At 38.4% G+C, this 20,827-nt stretch overlaps 1 gene segment (V, D, J or C); it reads right to left on the bottom strand.

Annotated features, from left to right (window-relative positions):
• LOC122116842 overlaps nucleotides 1–20,827 on the bottom strand; it is a 55,336-nt gene that overhangs the window by 31,888 nt on the left and 2,621 nt on the right. Inside the window, 1 exon segment of the V gene segment in view lies at nucleotides 10,421–10,700. Coding sequence covers nucleotides 10,421–10,700 — 280 coding nt within the window.

Genomic DNA, 20,827 nt, shown 5'->3' with positions numbered 1-20,827 from the left:
CACACAACACACACACACACACACACACACACACACACACACACACACACACACACACACACACACACACACACTGATAGTTGTAAACCATGAGGACCTCTAGAATTTACCAGCACTTTCTGCTTATCTAGTCCTAAGCAGAACAAGGTTCTTTGGTCCTTCTGGAATCTTCCTCACTCTCACAGATACATATATCATCTACCCATCCAGGAGGGAAAATGTGCACATCTCACAAGTGGATACAACACACATGGGAAGAATCGGGCACCAGAGCTCAGCCCCTCCCCATCTCCTTCCTCAGCTCTGGTGTGTTCTTACCTGGGGTCCAGAGCATGAGCAGCCCCAGGAGTTGAGCAGGGCAACTCATTTTGAGAGTAAGCAGTCCTTGTCAGCCCAGGAAAGCTTAGAGATGAGCTTTTATGGTGGACTTGCAGAGAAGCTCCTCCCCAGGGAGCAATATGCAAATATCCTGGTGAGTGCAGTTCTGAGAGACAAACTGTCAGGAGAAAAACAAAGTAGGAAGATGGGGCCTCTCCTGTTAGTAGAAGTCATTAACTATGATCAAGAAATTTGGAAAAAATTATATTAATGAAGTAAGCCAGTCTCAAAGAAACAAAGGTCCCATGGTTTCCCTTATCTGCAATAACTAGTATATGTCTAGAACAAGCAGAAGAGGTCAAAAGCTATGTACAAATGACCATATAACCTGATACTAAGCCAATGAACCCCAAGACAGGGGCACAAGAGATTTTATCTTTCTTGTTGTTCTTTTTAATGTACTAATAATGTACTTTGTGATTTTTTTCTTTGTATGTTCTTCCTCCATTGTACAACCCCTGTTTTCACTGTATTTGATTCCGGTGTCCTGCATCTTGTATATACCTATTTCTAATTTGAGGAGGGGAAGGGAAATGACAAAATGCTGAAATAAGGATACAGGATGACCATTGTAACAATAAGATGTACATGACACTATGTTGAAAAGGAACTTTACAACTTTGCTGGGGGGAGGGGTTAGAGAGGAAGGAGTTAGAGAGAAAAGGGATGGTAAGGGAAAACAGAAGAGGAAATGGACTCATTACCTTGCTCATGTAATTGTAACTCCTATGTACAGTACCTTCACAATAAAAATACATATTATAAAAAGAAAGGTAAAGGGCAGTAGGAGGATTGGGTGGAAGGGCAGGGGGAGGATGGGAAGGGATGGGAAGGGGAAATAAAAGAGGAGGCTACAATGCTTGATAAGAAATGTACTCATTATCTTGCTCATGTAATTGTAACCCCTCTGTACAGTATTTTAACAATTAAAATAAATAAATAAATAAATAATAAAAAGAAAGGCAAGACAGATCTTATATGTGTTCCCTAGAGAGGGACATGCCTTCATGATTCCTCCTTCTCTTTGCCTGTGCCCTAATTCTTCAACCCTTTCAGGCATGTTTTACAGTTTTCTTAAATAAAGATGCCTTTTCATTAAGTAGTGAGTCATTCTTATTTAGTTTCTAGATATTTATTGAAAAGTTTAGGTTTGGTCATTTTATTTTATTTTTAATTGTTTTTATTGTGAAATTTTATTACTATAAAATTACTAACACCTATAACCCTCATAGTTTTTAGATAAATAGAAATGGAAGGGATGTTACTCAACTGATTTTATGGAACAATTATTACACTCATTCCCAAAAGAGAATTCCAACAACAAAAAAGAATTATAGACCAATCTTTTTGATGAACTTAGGCACAATAATTCTCAATAAAATATTTGCAAATCAAATTCAGCTTCACATTAAAAGATCATAAAACATGATTAAGCATATTGGGTTCTATGCTGAAAAAAAGAAATTCTCACCATATAGAAATCAAACATAATGCAGGACTTAAACAGAATCAAGGTTTAAAAAATAGCATGATTACTTTAACTTATCCAGAAAAGCTTTTGACAAAGTTCAACATCCTTTTTATGATACAAATTCAAATGAGGCCTGGGAATGTGGCTTAGTGATAGAGTTCACTTAGCATGCATGAAGCCCCAGGTTTGATTTCTCAGTAACAGATAAACAGAAAAAGCTGGAAGTGGTGCTGTGACTCACGTAGTAGCGTGCTAGTCTTGAGCAAAAGAAGCTCAGGCACAGTGCCTAGGCCCTGAATTTAAGTCCTGGGACTGGCAAAAATAAATAAATAAAATTGCAATAACTAGTATATGTCTGAGACAAGCAGAAACGATCAGATAATTGGATGTTAGGTGAAATGAATCCCAAGATCAGGATTCAAATGGGTTTTTTTTCTTTCTTTTGACTGTTTCTAACATATTTACAAGATGATTTTTTTTGTTGCTTTGTATGTCCCTCCTCCATGGTATAACACCTGCTTTCGCTGTGTTTGAGGTTGGTATAATTTGTGGAGGGGAAGGGAAAAAACAAATCATTTAAACAGGGATACAGTTGGACCAATTGCAACAATGAAATGTACAAGACATTAAGTCAAAAAACGTTCTTTGCAACTATGGCCAGTTGGGGTGGGAGGGAAGAGGGGGATGTCAGGAGAAGATGGGAAGGGATGGGAAGGGGAAACAAAGGAGGAGGCAACAATGCTTAATAAGAAATATACTCATTACCTTGCCCAAGTAATTGTAACCCCTCCTTATGGTATTTCCACAATTAAAAAATGTATATTCCATAAAAAATATTTTAATAATGAAAAATGAGGAAATTGTCAAATGTGATGAGAAGCCAACTGTATTTTATGCCCATTGACCAACTTTGTGGTGTTTTCCCTATCAAGTAACCAAGATAATTTTACATTTCCCTGTAGAAACTTGGATCCATAAGTATATTTCAACAAGGAATGTGATGGTTATAAGCCATCAAGTTCTTTCCACAGAGCACACTTAATTTCCAAGAAAAAATAATGTAGCTAAGAAAAATCAAACAACCATTACCTTAGAAGAGAATTGAAGTGAAGATCATCAGTAATGGAACTGAGTGAAAACAGGGACTTTCAAGTGGATATCCTGGGAAGAACTCAGAAGTACTGCTGCACATTCCTCTAAGCATGGATTCTTGAGTCTAACCTTGATGGAAAGTGCACAAGTCCACACCAAAGGACATTCAGGAATATAAGTGGTTGTGATCCTCAAGACTGATAAGATCAGGGGACTGAAGGGACTTTGGAAGATTTCAAGGGAAGAGAAGGAAAGGCAGATCTAGGAAAATCTGACCTAGACTGAACTATTATGTGACAAAAAACAATGGGGGATAATTGTCAGTATTTGACATGAGCCTAAGAAAGAATTAGACTTGTATATTAAGGTTATCTTACTGGGGTACGAATGCTGATTTCTTATTTGTTGCAAGTAAATAGAAATCACAAGAGAGTATGTTTCTTACTTATTCAATTTGCTACAGATGGTTCAGGGAACATCTACTTTGTGTTGTACTTTTAACATTTCTTCTTGAAATAGTTTCCCTTTAAAAACTCAAACAGAACTTGTTGAGTACAGACTGAAAATGTTCTAACACCTTTAACAAGGTGTCCTTGTCTCATTCTTATAGGTATTAAAAACAATAATTAGCCTGGCATGGGTATCTCACACCTGTAATCCTAGCTACTTAGGCTGAGATCTGAGGATCACAATTTAAAGATCATTTAGGCAAGACAGGCTGTAAGACTCTTACATTCAATTAAGCACCAAAAAAAGCTGAAAGTGGAGCTCTGGATCAAATGGTAGAATGTTAACTCAGAACAAAAATCTTAGGGACAGTGCCCAAGCCCTGAGTTCAAGCCCCAGGACTGACACTACACACAAAATAACAATATTCCTGTAATCTTTTTTCTTTTTCCAAGTACAATTTAAGACCCTGGAACTGAATTCTGCATTATGAAAAACAGGAATCCCTGGGTCCTACAAGACTCTCTGACAATAAATCTTCCATTTGTGGTCTCAGAGAAGCCTATCTGGGATATGATCCTGAATTGCAGAAAGAGCACGGAGGAGAGTGATTTAGGATTAAGATGGAGGCAGTGTGATTAATGGTGTAATCAGACTACCAGCCTGCAAGTGATAATCAGAATTTGGGCAAATATTGTCTGACTGGACAGTGTCAGAAAGTACTCTGTGTGCAGTGAGTGGTCTCAGAGGCACTTGTGAGTAACAGCTCAAAATCAGATGATACTGATTAACATCATTGGACACTTTCACATTTCTGTTCTCAATTTTTTTCTATAAACTTTAGTTACAAACTGCATTCTGATTTATTAAATAACATGTAATTCTCCAAAAAGAATATCTATGATGCAAAGTGTGTGGGCACATATACAGCTACTTAAAGCATATTGACCATCATCAGTACCAATTTTGATGCTATTGTCTTTCTTTGTTGGGACTGAAGTTTGTATTCAGGAATTCAAACAATCTGGGTAAATGACCACATTCCAGCACTTTGACTCTAGCACATTTTTGAGGGAGAATCTCATGTTGCACTGAGGGTGCTCACAGAACACAGTACTCTTACCTTTTACCTATGCTTTCCATATAATCACAGTTATAGACTTACAAGTGTGAGGTTTGCTAAATTTCGCCCTGGCTGCTGAGGAAAAACATTAAAACAACACTATTTTTTTACCTGCCTCTATTTGCATTTTATTGGAAAGGTGACATATGGAGGATTTACAGTTACATGAGTCAGGTAAATAGTACATTTCCTTTTGAACAGTGCCACATCTTCCCTCCTTTCTCCCTGTGTTGCCTTTTGAAATTTGAAATCATCTTTGGAACTCCTCATTTTACAGTATTGAGATCTCCATGAAGAGCACATTTGTCCAGTGAAATACGACATTTAGGGAAGAGTGAGGCATGGTGCTTCTATAATCATAGCTAGCTGGAAACCAATGAACCTGACAGGGCTCACATGACCCCAGAAGCACATGGTCTTTTGCTTGCCCTGGTTGAGATGCATTAGAAAATCTTATAGTGCAGAATTAAAGAAAAATGAATGAGACAAAGGATGCCTGATTTCCCTTATATATGGAAGCCAGATTTAGCTTATAAATTTACTAGTAAATAGGTTAGTTGGTGTACAAATATATACAAATGTATTCATTGGAATATGCTAGATTCCAGGAAGCACTCAAATAGTATAATTCCTTAGAATGGTGAAGTCAAATTTCACCAAAAAAACAGAGGGCAGGCACTTGAATGGAATGGAGTGGGGTCAAGGGCAAGGGGGAAGAAGAATGAAGCTGAGAAAAGGAGAATGCAGATAAGAATTCAATGCAAAGCCAGGTGCTGGTGGCTTACGCCTGTAATTCTAGCTACTCAGGAAGCTGAGATCTGCGGATCTCAGTTCAAAGCCAGCCTGGGCAGGAAAGTCTTTGAGACTCTTACCTACAACAAACCACTAGAAAACTGGACGTGGCGCTGTGGCTCAAGTAGTAGAGCAATCACCTTGATCTGAAGAGCACAGGGACAGTACCCACACCCAGATTATAAAGAGTGCACAAAGCGTGGGTAGGGATAGTGAGAATGTTTAAAGGGATGACATTGATTAAGATGATTGTATTCATAACCTGCTTTTTAAAATGGCAATTCTTTTGTACAACTGCTGAAACATTAAAAATTGGGAAACAAAATTAATGATGGAATGGTAAATTAGGTCTTCTCTGGGTATGGGTAGTCATGGGATAGAGAGAGAGAAAACAGAGTTCAAGCGGGCAAATATGGTAGAAATACTATATGAGCATATAAAAATGTTTCTAATGAACATTCAGAGTTGTAATTGTGTAGTGATAGAAACCACATGACTCTAAGAAGTGATGGGTATGTAATGTGTAAAAGAGCCAGATCATGATTTTCAAGGAAGGACCACAAAACTGTTCTGAATTAAAAGCAGACTGAGATTTAGGCCAGTTAAGGCAACCTGTATGTGGGTCCTTTTGTCACAAATGCTGTTATAATTGTCAAAGTCAAAATGGTCTTGCAGTCCACAGGGCATGATTCAGTATACCATCATTTTATTGAGTCAGGTAAGAGAATGCCCTGTTTTTAAGAATTTTTTAGGGTGTAAAACTATGAGGGCATATTCTGAAATGAATAATAACAACATACAATTTTTTTTACTACACTTACAACCCATCTTTAAGGGTAAAAATATTTCAAATAATTTGTAATATAAAATAAAATTCCTTAACCATATTCTGAAATTATTTTTACTTTGTAAGAAAAAACACTTTTCTACAAATGTCCAAAATAATCCTGTTTCCTCAAGGATATGACCCTTACAAAAGCCATATGTTTCTTTTTTTTTTTATTGTGAAAATACTGTACAGAGGGGTTACAATTACAGGGGCAAGATAATGTGTACATTTCTTATCGAGCATTGTAGCCTCCTCCTTTGTTTCCCCTTCCCATCCCTTCCCATCCACCCCCCACCCCACCACCCAATCCTCCCCGCCCTCCCCCACCAAAGTTTTAAAGTTCGTTTTCAGCATAACAACTTGTACTTCTCATTGTTGCAATGGGTCCACCTGTATCCCTATTTAAACGATTTGTTTTTCCCCTTCCCCTCCACAAATTATACTGACATCAAATACAGTGAAAGCAGGGGTTATGCTGTGGGAGAGGGACATACAAAGCAAGAAAGAAATAATCTTATAAATGTGTTAGAAACAATTGCATGAAAGAAAAAAAAAACATTTGAATGCATATCTTCGGGTTCATTTCCCAAACATCACCTTATCTGACCTTTTCTGCTTGACTAAGACATATACTAGATATTGCAAATAAGGGAAACCATGGGACCTATGTTTCTTTGGGCCTAAAAGCCATATGTTTCTTAATGCCCACCTAATATTTGCCTAAATCTTGTTCTTGCTTTAGGGACCTCCATATTCTGGCCTTTGAGTGTGGCATTATTCAGCAACCTGGAAGTTCTTACCAGTAATGCTAAACATATTTGTCAAAGAGAAATTAATTTTCACTTCTTCCAGCCAAGCAAGATGGAACCAGAATTAGGATAAACCTAAAATCCTGGACTAGTCATGATCTATTGCAAAACAATGACTCCCACGTAAGATTCAAATCAATATCACATCACTGAGTTTGGAAACAGAGAGAGGAAGAGAAAAGCAGAGATCAAAAGTTCCACTAGGAATGTAAGAATGCCAGAAATTTCTGACACCTGATGGATCATGAAGGACCCTATGAAAAAGACAGTGTCTTCATTCAAGTCCCTATCTTCTATTTCAATTGGAGCCTTACAATGTCACAACAATAATCAGAGCGTCTTGTTAACCAGAAAGAATTTGGAGACCCAGAGAAAGTGGTATCATTCTTTAATATATTTCATTGCTCCCAGAAATTAGACCCCTCACATAGTGCTCCTTCAGTCATTCTGACAGAGTGTACAATTCAAATATCAAATTTCCTTGGATTAATGGGGGAGAATGATGGAAGGGCTGACATGATGTATTGAACTCATAAACTGATTTGGAGAATGATACCTTCTTATGCAAATACTTAAAATAATATAAACATAATTTACAGGTATCAATCATTTTCATCATCATTACTGTTGGGCAACAAAAGTTTCAAACTAAAAAGTTCAAGACTAAATTTCATAGACTCTGTGTTTCTTTATTGGATCTATCCTGTTCATAGGATAGATCACAGTCCATTCACCAGGTCCACAGTGGGGCCAACCCTGCTGCAGGGAAAGAGAACTCAGTTGCTCCTTTATTCTTTTTGACTTCAGGTTTGAAAGCCTGCAAAACTGCCCACTTCTGGCAGGTCTGCTAGATAGTATGTTGATTAGCAACAAAATGTGTAGGTGATGGTCTTGGAATAAACTTGCTGCCCTTGCTCCTGTGTGGAGTGGCTACTCTTGCTGATGATTGTAAATATGAATAACAGGCAGAAAAGTGCACATTCTAGAATGTCAAATTACACAGTCTTAGAAACTGTTATGGAGTAGATTCCTGCAAAGCTTCAAGAAACAGATCCAACAAGGCCACTGCTCATTAAGCCTGTGGAAGGATCCCCAACACCTGTGGTTTCAGTTTCAAGCGACTCCCTAGGGAAGAAGGATATTCTTGTAACTCAGAAGGATTACAACTCTGCAGCAGTACAGATACCAGAGACCAGAGCTCTTGGCCTGCAGCCATTCTGTTATCTCAAACCAACAATCTGATCTTGGATATAGATGCAATGCACATTTTTTCCGTAAACAAATTCACATTTTGTGAAACATCAGCAGAAATACATGACCACAGAATACATTGCAAGCATATTCTTTACAAACAAAAATTACTTCCCTCAATTCAGATGATAGGGAAACCCAAACCCACTTGGTGGTTCTCCTTCAGAAGTCTCAAATGGAATCCCAGGACTAAATTATAATGGTGAATCCAAAGTAGTGTTTCATTTATAGACTTTTAAAGAAAATAATCTTCTTATTTGCAATAATTAGTATAAGTTTAGAACAAGCATAAAAGATAAAAATCTATGTACATATGACCATATAAGATGATATTAAGCGAAATGAACCCCAAGATAGGGACACAAATGATTTTTTTCTGTCTTACTATTGTTTATAATGTATGTAAAATGTACTATGTGATTTTGTTTGTTTCATTGGTATGTTCCTCCCCCATGGTATAACCCCTGTTTTCACTGTTTTTTATTTCGGTGCCCTGCATCTTGTATATATATTTTTATAATTTGGGGAGGGGAAGGGAAAAATAAAATGTTTAAATAGGGATACAGGTTGACCAATTGTAACAATGAAATCTACAAGACATTATGCTGAAATGAACTTTACAACTTTGGGGGGGGGAGTTGAGGGGTAAGGAGGGGTGGGGAGATTAGTTGAGGACATGGGGAAGGAAGGGATGGTAGGGAAAAATAAAGGAGGCGGCATCAATGCTCAATAGGATATGTACTCATTACCTTACTCATGTAACTATAACCCCTCTGTACAGTATTTTTACAATAAAAAATGTATAAAAAAGATAACTACTGTCAGATTACATATGGGACCCATGTTTTTTCTTACTAAATCTCCACAATCTAGGTTCCCCAGATCTTCCTTTAAGACCAGATCTGTAAATGTTTAACTACATGATTTAATACACTGTTACTTTGTTGCCTGTGGATAAATTAAAACAGAACAGGAAAAAAGTGGAATGATGTGATCCAATAGAGTAGGTTGAGTAGATTGGGAGACCAGACATCACTCCCATCTCCCTTTAAACTCCCTTTCAACACTAGGCAAACTCAGTTTGTAGGAATGCAATTTAGCATAGCCAGTATGGAGGACAGGAAGGAAGTTACTAAAATACCTAAAAAGAGACATACCAGATGATTTGGCTACCCCACTCCCGGGAAAACATCTGAAATAAATCCAACAGACAAAAGTGATATCTATAAAGGAGTGTCTGCATATATAGATTTATTGTGATACTTTTATCAGTAGAGAAAATTTGAAATTGATCAATTGTCCTAGAATCAATTAGAAAGTAGTGATGAACTGGCCCATATGTGTATGTATGTCTGTGTATATGTATATATATATATATATATATATATATGTATATATATACATATGCATATATACACACATATATATGTATATATATACATGTACACAACATATATAAAGAAACATGAAATCCTGTAATCCGCAGCAAAATGAATGGAACTGGAGGTTATTCTGTTAAAACAGACAAAACAAAAGGTCTTTCTCATTCAAACAAACTTAAAACAAAATAGAAGAGTAATTATGTGGGCCTAAAAAGGGCTCCAGTTCAGGAGGCAGGAGGGTGAGCACAGGGGAAAAATAGAAGGACATGATCAATGTACATAATAGATGTATAAGGAGAATCCCAGAATCTTATTAATAGATACTGATAAAATATGTTAATACAATAGATATCAGAGAAGTAACGACTAAAATCTGAAGCAATGAATCTGTTCTTTGTATTATAAACAATTCCTGATGGTAGCTCATACACCAAATACTAGATATTCTGCAAACTGACATCTCATGATCCTAGTTCAAAGCTGGCCTGGGCAGGAAACTTGGTGAGACTCTTAGCTCCAATTAACCACCAGAACACCAGAACTGGAACTGTGGCTCAATATGTTGGAGTGCTAACCTTGAGCAAAAGATCTCAAGCCCCAAGACTGACAATAACAATAACAAAAAACCATTGCTGCTTAGACATCTATTACTTGTGTTATTGTTTTATGCATCTCAGGTGTTGACACAATTCACACTCTTCAAGTCTATATTGTCTATATATGAGCAGCTCTGTCAGCAGGTGGAGGCACCAGGAGGAGCAGCTGGGGCAGCCCAGACTCTCACTTCTGCTTCCCTGGGAGGTTTTTGTCATGGCTTATATCACTGTGGGAGGAGAGTTGCTATACTTTTGACAGTAATAAGTGGCAACATCTTCAGGCTGCAGGCTGCTGATGGTGAGAGAATAATCTGTCCCAGATCCACTGCCACTGAACCTGGATGGAACGCCAGATGCCAAAGTACTACTACCATAGATCAGGAGTTTAGGGGCTTCCCCTAGTTTCTGCTGGTACCAGGCTAAATAGCCATAAATGTTTTCACTGGCTCTGCAAGTGATGGTGGCTGTGCCTCCTACAGATGCAGACAAGGTGGATGGGGACTGGGTCATCTGGATGCCACACCTCGCATCTGGCAGGGGAAACATGAAACAAATATCCACATTATTAACCGAATTATAAGAAAGCTCTCCTGAAGAGTAAAGCATCATGGATCACACTGAGGAATTTTAATGCCCAATATTCTTTATCCTTACCTGGGAGCCAGAACAGCAGGAGCCCCAGGAGCTGAGCAGGGATCCTCATGTCCATGCTGTGTGCTGACTGGGACTGACTGCTGCACCGACTATGAGCAGCCTATGAAGAAGTCCTGAGGGCAGTGGGCTGTGCTGTTGGCACATGCAAATCATCAGCATCTGGACAAGGTTAAACACAACTGTACGGCTGCCTCATCTCAGTAGGTCTACACATTTAGAATCTCAGGAGACTTAGGTCAGGCAACAGACTGTACTGTAGCCACAGAAGAGTATCAGCACATTTTTTTCCTGTGGGTGGAGCACACCACTGATCTCATTGTGGATAAAAGTCTCTTTTCTTTTTATTTCTTTATCTGAGACAAGACCTGTCCATTAAAAGGTTAGTTCCAGAAATTTACAGACGTTTGCACAACACTCATTTGGCACATGCCTTTATTATCCAGAGCAGGAACTTTGGGAATTGCTCTAATTCACTGATAATCTTTATGTGGCAATTTATCACCACTGCTCTCCTGTAATATGATCATTACAGATGAAATAAGGATGTGGAGCTATTACACTGATTAGAAAATAGTTAAAATTGTGAATTGTGCAGCACAGCCTTGTTTTTTCCTATAACTCTGAATTTCTTGCATCAGCAGATACATAAAAGCAAGACATTTTCTTCATTTCAAACCTGACTAGTCTTTTCCACCGTCCTTTGGGTGTGTATAATTTATAATGTCCATTATTGAGGTCTTCATATTCCTTCTGGATTTTAAACATATTAACCAAAGCTACTGTGTTTGAATCAGAGATTCTCCTTGAAAAGAAGGATAAACTAGGGTTATGTTGAAGCCTACTGAGTTGCCTAAAGCTACATATGTTCCTTTCACTTGGTGGTCTCTTCTAGTTATGAAGAGAACACTGTGTTTCACGCCTGGGTTAAAGATATTGGGCCCAAGTAGAGTAAGTAGAACCATGGAAAGGTTCTACATGGAAAATTCCCACGTTGGAATTTTTTTTAACAGAATCCAGGAGCCAGCAGTACATGGAAATGTCATTCATAATGAGAGGAGGCAACATGGGGCTTACAAGCAAGAGTAAGGAGAGCTGATTGTCTATGCTGGAGAGAAAGATCATTGCTGGCTGCACTGAAGGTGCTGAGGTGGAATGAGACACAAGGACAACCATACGGGCCTGTGCAGTTGTCAGGGCCCACAAGTCACTACCGCATGGGATGCAAAGTTGACTCATCTCAGCAGTGTTATGCCAGTCTGAGTAATACATGAGCAAATATGTGAGGGGTGTTGTATGCTATGATCATGTAAATGACAGTGACAGCTGGTGTTTCTCATCATCCAAAAAAGTTGATCATGTGGCTGAATTCTTGAGGGAAAGAATTGTATTCTAACTAGAGGAGAACTTTTTTTAAGAATGTACTTCAGAATAACCTATTGCTGTGCATGCAGGTGGACAAATCACCATAAAATCACACATATATGTATGTATATGTAAGACTAGATGAATGAATGAGTGGATGGATAGTTTTTTACAGCCTAGAAATAATGATGCTCTAGTTCCATTAATAGATAGCACCAAAGCTGGGCGCTGGTAGCTCATGCCTGTAATCCAAGCTACTCAGGAGGCTGAGATCTGAGGATCACCGTTCTACCCAGCTCGGGCAGAAAAGTCCGTGAGACTCTTCTCTCCAATAAACCACTCAAAAACAGGAAGTGGCGCTGTAGCTCAAGTGGTAGAGCCCTTGCCTTGAGCTGAAGAGCGCAGGGACAGCGCCCAAGCCCAGAGTTCAAGCCCTCCCCCCCCCATTGACAAAAAAAAAATAGCACCATCACTAATGTACCTGTAAACTTTCTCCAATAAATGAAACAAGTGACCCTTGTGGAAATAATGATTTTTTATCAAAACTAAGAAAGTGTAAGATAATTTTGGACCATTTTGTGCCCAAAACAAAAAAATTCCTGGTGTGTGAGGTAAAGGAAAAAGTGGAGAGAATCAGCTAGCAAAGGATGCCCACTGGCCAATTTCAAGGGATTTTGAACACCATATAAACAGTAATATACACCATTAAATCAATTGTAAATCCTTGGATTCACCATGATATTTTCATAAGAAATGTGATATTCTAAAATGATTAAAAACTTCTCCACACATTTTCATAAACTGCAAAAGGGAAAGAATTGTTATACAGCAGAGAAATCTGGCAGCCATCACCTAGTCTAAAATTGAAATGAAGATCACCATTAATGATGATTCAAACCAGGGGTCTGTTAAAAGTCACCATAAAAAGAACACAGTGGTACTTCTGGACTTTGCTCACATACATGCACTACTGAATATAACCTGAAGGAATCTAGTTTGAGAGACATTCAGAAACATGGCTGCTGTGCAGTCACTAAGAATGATAAGACCATGATTATATCGTGTTTTTTTTCTTACACAGTAGGATGCAAAATAACGTATATTCTTCCATTAGAACTCATTTATCATTTGGCAATATTTCACTGGCAGTAGGCAGAGATTTCAGTTATAGAAGAATGGAGAAACAAAAGGTAATTCAAGGAGGAAGCTCAAACAAAACTTAATCCAGAGGTTCATTTGTTATAGCAAGATAAGATTTTTTCCTACCTCTCTCCTCTGTCCTCCTTTGTCCTACTTCTGTAATTAGAAGGTTTTTCCTTGTTGTTAATGAATTGTAGCACTGTGTATACTCCTTGCCACACACAGGCTTCTTCCTACCACTAGGATCTCAGTTTCTCTCCATGAGGTCAAGATAGGTAAGATCAACTTGGCCAAATGCAGAAGACAATCACTGCCCAGGGAATGTCTTCTCAAACAGGCCAATCAGCTGTCCTGCAATGGGGTTAATTTAAACATCCTTAAAAGCAAACTGCCTACAAACAATAATACTTGTTTGGAGTAAGAGCTCTGAAGTGCATAACAAATGCATTGGAAGAGCAAACATATATGCCCATTCTTTCATCTATGACCAAGGCCATAAGTTATAGATTAAAGAAGGAAAGTAAGTTACATTTTGAAGGAAGTATTTTTATGAATCTTAGGAATATAATTGATCAAACAATTTCTCTCCCTTTGCCTGTGAACAAACCACTTAAAATGAAGATTGGTTCTCTTCATTAAGAGAGATATTAAAAATGGTCTAAGATGCTCTGTTACAATGGAATCCAGGTTTGTTTTGAATAGAGAGTCAGAGTCTGCTTCATGTTCCTCATCTGTGTGTTTGCTGATTTCTAGTTGCAGGGACATGATGGCATGAAAAATTAATATCCTTATTCAGAAAATGAGTTAGTTAAATGGGCTTAAGTGAGATCACACAGGATATATTTAATGAACCACAGATGTTCAATTTTAACTTATTTATTCTTCCTCTCATTCTAATCATGCTAAGAGGTGAAAAAACAAAATGTGTTCCCAGATGCCCACTACCCACTTCCCTTGAGTAATAGTGTTGCTAGAGAGAGTGGCGAAAGGGGAGCAGGTGGGGTGGGGTGGCTGGAGTCTCAGGAAACAGGACAGCATGAGAAGTATGTGTTCATTGTCTTGCCTTTGCATTAAAATGAGGGTTCTGTAAGATCAGAGGTTTGTGTCTACAAGTGCTCATGGTACTGTTTCTAAAAGTGGTTCTTTATATTTAGTGTAAAGAAATGTAAGAGAGCTCAAGAACTGAAGTTATTTCAGCTTTTACCCCTTAGAGGGAGCTGTGGCACCTGTGACAGAGAGATTGGTTAGCATGTGAGATGTCATTGGAGGAACTAGTCCTGAGGTGCAGCAATGAGAGGGATTCCTAAGTATGTGAGAACTCATTTTTGGAGATGGTGTTTGCACTGATGGAAATCTAATTAGTCTCTTTGGATGATCAGGATGTGTTAGCTAAGCACTCAAACATATGAGGTTATTGTGTTTTCTATTCTCAGATTCCCATGTGATCTTTCATATTGCTATTGAGACCTTATTTGTTCCATTATTTTCTTCATATATTCCTTTTTAGGTGTTTGATCAAAGATCAGAAGCTTCAATGATATTTAAACATTCCTAGCATTAGTAATCCATAAAATAACTACTTTGAAGTCTATTTAGCATTTGGTGGTTGGTTACTGTTGTCATTGATCTTTTTTAAACTTTTCATTTCCAATTTATTGTTTGAGTCTCTAATGGCTTACCTTTATCTACACAGCATGACAAATGCCACTGATGGGTCAGGTTTCCTACACTACAAGTCCATCCTGCTTCTTCCATATACCCTGGTGGGTGGATTGAGAGTGCATTCAATGTGCAGCCAGGTCACCTCCCGTCCTTTTGCTCAAGCCCTCTCATCACACAAGGAGTGAGGTTTCAGAGAAGAGTATTGAGGGGAGGCCTAGGAGGGATGGGGGAGAATGATGAAAGGGTGTCATACTTATAACTGCACTTGTACTTACAAACTGATTTGTTGAATGGTAACTACTTTGTACAACTACTTAAAGACAATAAATGTATAAGTAAAATTAAAAAAAAAACATTTTGCAGAACACTGGAATCAAATACTATGGGTGAAGAACATACAAAGAAACAAAAAAAGATCACATAGTATAAGTATATTAAAATGAACAGCGAGAAAGATAAAATGTCTTATGTCCCTATCTTGGGGTTCATTTCACTTAACATCAGCTTATATGGTCATACATACAGAGCTTTTGACCTCTTCTGCTTGTCCTAGGCATATACTAGTTATTGCAGATAAGGGAAACCATATTACCTATAACTCATTGGGTCTGACTTACACCACTTAATATAAATTTTCCAGGTCTTTCCATTTCCTAACAAATGGGGTGATGCCATTTTCTATGGAGGCATAGATTTCCTTTTCTTAATCCATTCATCTACTGAGGGGCATGTGTGTTGGTTCCATAGCTTAGCTATTGTGAATAATGCTGCGATAAACATAGTTGTTCTGGTAGTATGGCCTTTTCGTGATCATTTGGGTATATGCCTAAAAGTGAGATTGGTCAGTGATAGGGGAGCTCTAGTGGAGTCTTTTGAGGAACCTCCATACTGCTTTCCAAAGTGGTTGAGTAAATTTACATTCCCACCAACAGTGCAATAGAGTTTCCTTTTGGCCACATCCCCTCCAGCATCTGTTGTTATTAGATTTCTTGATTATAGCCATTCTAACTGGGGTGAGGTGGTATCTCAATGTTGTTTTGATTTGCATTTCTTTTATGTCTAGATAAGTTGAGCATTTCTTCATGTGTCTATTGTCCATTCTTATTTCCTCTTCAGAAAAATCTCTCTTTAAGACTTTAGCCCACTTATTAATCAGGCTGTTGTTTCTTTGAGGATACATTGTTGGAGGACTTAATTTTTTGAATTCTAAGTATATTTTAGATATGCCCTTGTCCATTGTATGGCTAGTGAAGATCTTCTCCCAATCTGTGAGCTTTCTATTGATCTTGCCTGCTATGTCTTTTTCCATGCAGAAGCTCTGCAGTTTCATGCAATCTCTTTTGTCCAAACTTTCTTTGATTTGTTGTGTTTCTGGGTCTTTATTAAGAAAATTTCAGCCTGTGCTAAGGATCCCTAGAGTTTCTCCTATTCCTTCATGGAATATTTTCAAAATGTCTCTTTTTATATTGAGTTCTGGGATCCGTTTGGAGTTGATTCTGGTGCAAGTGGTATATACGGATCTGCCTTTAGTTTAGAAAAAGGTTTTTAAAGATCTCTTTGGTGAAGAAAAAATCCCTTGACAACAAGAAATTGATAAATGTTTAGGTTGATGAACTAATTTGTTAGTTACATTGTTTAGATGATTGGAAAATACGTGTACATACCAAAAACTACTCTACTTCAAATATATTATAATGTGTCAATCACAAGTTGTTTAAAAAATTAATGACAATTTTTACTTTACAATGTTGTTTTTCAAAAATCTTTTATAAAAACTATGTTGTCCTGCTTTTAAAAGGTTACTTTGACATACCTAGAAAGGCTTCTTCTTTATTGAATGACTACAAATTTTTGCACAACCTGGACTACACATAAGCACAGATGTGTGTTTTTTGTAAGTCAGAAGAGGCAATGTCAGATATGCTTGCAGGAGAAGGAAGACAGAGCCTTCCAGGGCCTTCCTCCCAATACTTTCTAGTCACCTTAAAAGACTGACTCCACCTGAGAAGCTCTGTCAGCAGGTGGAGGCACCATGAAGAGCAGCTAGGACAGCCCAGTCTCTCACTTCTGCTTCCCTGTGAGGTTTTTGTCATGGCTTGTATCACTGTTGGAGGTCTACTATAATCTTGGTGGTAGTACAAAGTGGCAATATCTTCAGGCTGCAGGCTGCTGATGGTGTGTGAACTCTGTTCCAGATCAACTCCCATTGAACCTTGATGGAACCCCAGAGGCCAATCTATTTGCAAAATAGATCAGAAGCTTTGTAGCATTCTCTGGTCTCTGCTAATACCAATTTAACTCATTGCTAATGTGCTGACTGGCCCTGCAAGTGATGACAACTCTGTCTCCAAGAGATGCATATAAGTGGGAGGACTGGGTCAACTGGATGTCACATCTTGCACCTGACAATGGAAACATGGAAAACATTATGCATTTAATTAATTATGCTATTCCAGAAAGAAGCAGGCTATTTTTCTTTCTCGATATTATTTCTAACATATTTATAAGATGTTTCTTTGTTTCTTTGTATGTCTTCCCACATGGTATAACCTCTGTTTTCACTGTATGATGTTGGTATATTTTGTGTAGGGAAAGGGAATAAAACACAAATCGTTTAAATAGGCATATAGGTGGTCCCATTGAAACAATGAGACATATAAGACGTTATGTCAAAAAAACAAACTTTACAACTTTGGCGGAGTGGGAGGGTTGCAGGGTGGGTGGGGGAGGAGATGGGAAGGGATGGGAAGGGAAAACAAAGGAGGAGGCAGCAATGCTTGATAAGAAATGTACTCATTACCTTGCACATGTAATTGTAACCCCTCTGTACGGTATTTTCCCAATAAAACACACACACACACACACACACACACACACACACACACACACACACACACACACACACACACACACAAAACCATGAGATGAATAATCCCCAGCATTGTCCTTCTTTACCTTGGAGCCAAAACTGTAGAGCCTCAGGATCTGAGCAGGAGCCCTCATGTCCTTGCTGTGTGCTGAGTGGAACCTTCTGCACAGGGTGTGAGCAGCCTATTATGATGTTCTCAGTTCAGTGGGCTGAGCTCTGGGCACATGCAAATTAGCAGGAGTTGGGCAGAGCTGGGCATAACTGCAATCTGGCAGATTTCGGTGACAAAGTACAGACCTAAAGACCACAGATGTCCGATTTTCTTGTACATAATGTGTTTCTCCATGGTGAACAGAATATGTTGTCCTGTGAGAAAAATAAATGTTTTTAATTCCCATATTGTCCAAGACTTGCTAGTATTTTCTTTACTGTTTATGCTAATGTAAGCCAGTCACTGAGAGATAAACATTCCTAAGGGAGGTCAATTTTATACTTTTCCTGCATTTTGTATCTGTGAATTTTGTGACACAGTATTCTAGAGCATTCAAGTTAATTCCCTGAACCACAGTATATAGTTAATAATTATAATTATTATCCAGATTGAGAAATATATAGAATTCAAAAAGTTTTATGAGAGATAAAACTCTTGAAAAGTATTATATGTGAAATAAACTATTTTTATCTGAGATGTACAGAGTGTTTTCTGCTGTATGTATTGGTGCCCTGTTCACTCCATACAAATGACTCATTTCCTTCTCTTCTGAATGCTGTGATTTATTGCCTCTCTCTAGGACAGATCATAAAAGGTATTTCCTCCTTATATATAGGAATACATGTGGCTCCATATCTAGCTTTGTAAGTGTCATGCATTTCTGTTTAATATGACATTTACTAAACTTTGGGAGGACATCTGTGTCTTCTATCTTAATTACTAGAAAGTGCTCTCTCTCCCTCCCCCCACTCTCTCTTTGTGTATCTAATATCTTTAACCAATGGCTGAACTCTACTTTAAGTTCACTGTTCTCCTTAACCCTGCATTATCTTTCATGACCAATATATTTTAGGTTGTAAGTGATCTATTTTTGTGTGCTTGGCCTGAGGTTTGAACTCAGATTTTAGGTAGTTTCCTCAGCTTTTGTCTTCAAGGCTGGTTTTCCACAATATGAGCCATAGCTTCACTTCCAGCTTTTTAGTGGTAAATTGGAGATAAGCAGCACATAGATTTTCATGCCCAGGCTGACTTCCAATTACCTTGAGCAGATCTCAGCTTCTTGAGTAGCTAGAACTACAGGGATGAGCCAATGATACCTGGTACTAAAGCATTTTTTAGTGAATGCATTTAGGCCATTTGATCCAAACAGACACAGATGGAATAAAATGCTCTGTGGTCAGAGTGAGGACAAACTGCAGCCACACAGTTTGGAGAGGACATCTTCAGCATGAGGAATCAAGCACAGCTGGCAATAGGAAGTGGAATTAGAGTTAAGTTAGGAGGCCGCTCAACATGGAGATCAGCATGTGGTGACATACTGCATTGTATAGTGCAGGATGTCACATTTGATGACAAAGAAGTAGAATAGTCACATGGAACTTAGCATCACAAATGGAAGCATCTGCTGTGGGTGCAAGGAGATAACACAGTTGTTCCAAGTCACAGAGCCCACAAATAAGTCATTGTCCAGTCAGAGGCTTCTTCATTACCATTTATTGTATAAACTGCATCTGAGTCTTGACTTGATCATCTTCTCCTAAACATTAATGGTCTCTGCAGTACATGCTAACACAACTGCTTCAGGAAGGACTTTATAATGCTGTTCTTCCTTCTTTTTATGATGATGTATGAACGTACTACCGAAAGCTATACTCTTCCTGTCATTCCTCTTAAATTTAACCATTATTTTTCTCATATGGTCCTCTCAATCTCTGTCACTGTCTTTGCTGGAAGAGATTTGCTCTCTCTACCATGCACTCTAGGACAAAGCTGGTACTAAATAAAACGAGTAAAAGGCAGCTGGGTGCTGTGAAGTTATAAAGGCTACCTGGAAAATTATTAATAGAATGAAAAAGGACATCTACCTGTGTGAAGTTAAAAGCAGACAGGCTCTAGCAATAACACATGAATTCTCGTGATCCATGCACCAGGTCTGGCTTCAGCAACTATGAAAATGTGTCTTGCAGGTTTCAAGTCTGCAAAAGCTTTAGGTACTGGAATACTTGGAAGAGTTTGAAACAATGGCCTTCAACCAGAGATCTTGGCAGGCTTACATTGCTCTGGGCTGTGAGGGATGGAGTTACTGGCTGAGAGATGAAGCTAAGGACAGGGAGATGGAGGAGACTAAAGGAACTTTCTATGGATCTTCCTGAAAGAAGGAAGAGCTTCAGGAAAGGAACATGTTTTTAATCTGGGCCATGAAAGTAAGGGAGGTCTGGGACAAGGTGAAAGTCTGAGACACCTAGACTTCAGAGCAGGGCTGACACTGGAAAGGATGTTCCAGAGTTCTTTCATTGGCTTATCAGGGGCTGAGATAAGGAGGCGATTAAGCAGGGCCCTCAGGACAGATTCTTAATTCCAGTCCTAATTCAAACCTAGAGGACGTGGGGCTCTGGTAGTTCACTCCTCTAATCCTAGCTTCTTAGGAGGCTGAGATCTGAGGATTATGGTTTGAATCCACCCTGGTCAGGATTAAAATTGATCTCCAATAAATTACCCAGAAAAAAGCCGGAAATGATGTTATGGTTTAAGTGGTAGAATGCTAGCCTTGAGCACAAAGATCTCAGAGACAACACCTCACTTACATCCTGTGTTGAAGCCCCAGGACTAGCAAAAAAAATACAAACAAACAACAAAAAAAATCAAACAAACAAAAAAAACACACACCAACTAAAAAAAACATATAGGAGCACTTCACAAATGAAAGAATGCCAAAGTAATACATCTATAGTTCATATGTATCAAATTAACACATGTAT

The sequence above is a fragment of the Dipodomys spectabilis genome, unplaced genomic scaffold (genome assembly GCF_019054845.1).
Source record: "Dipodomys spectabilis isolate Male_0828 unplaced genomic scaffold, ASM1905484v1 ptg000137l, whole genome shotgun sequence".
Taxonomy (NCBI): domain Eukaryota; kingdom Metazoa; phylum Chordata; class Mammalia; order Rodentia; family Heteromyidae; genus Dipodomys; species Dipodomys spectabilis.
Note: the sequence above shows the minus strand (reverse complement) of the source record. Positions and strands in the feature narration are given on the sequence as shown.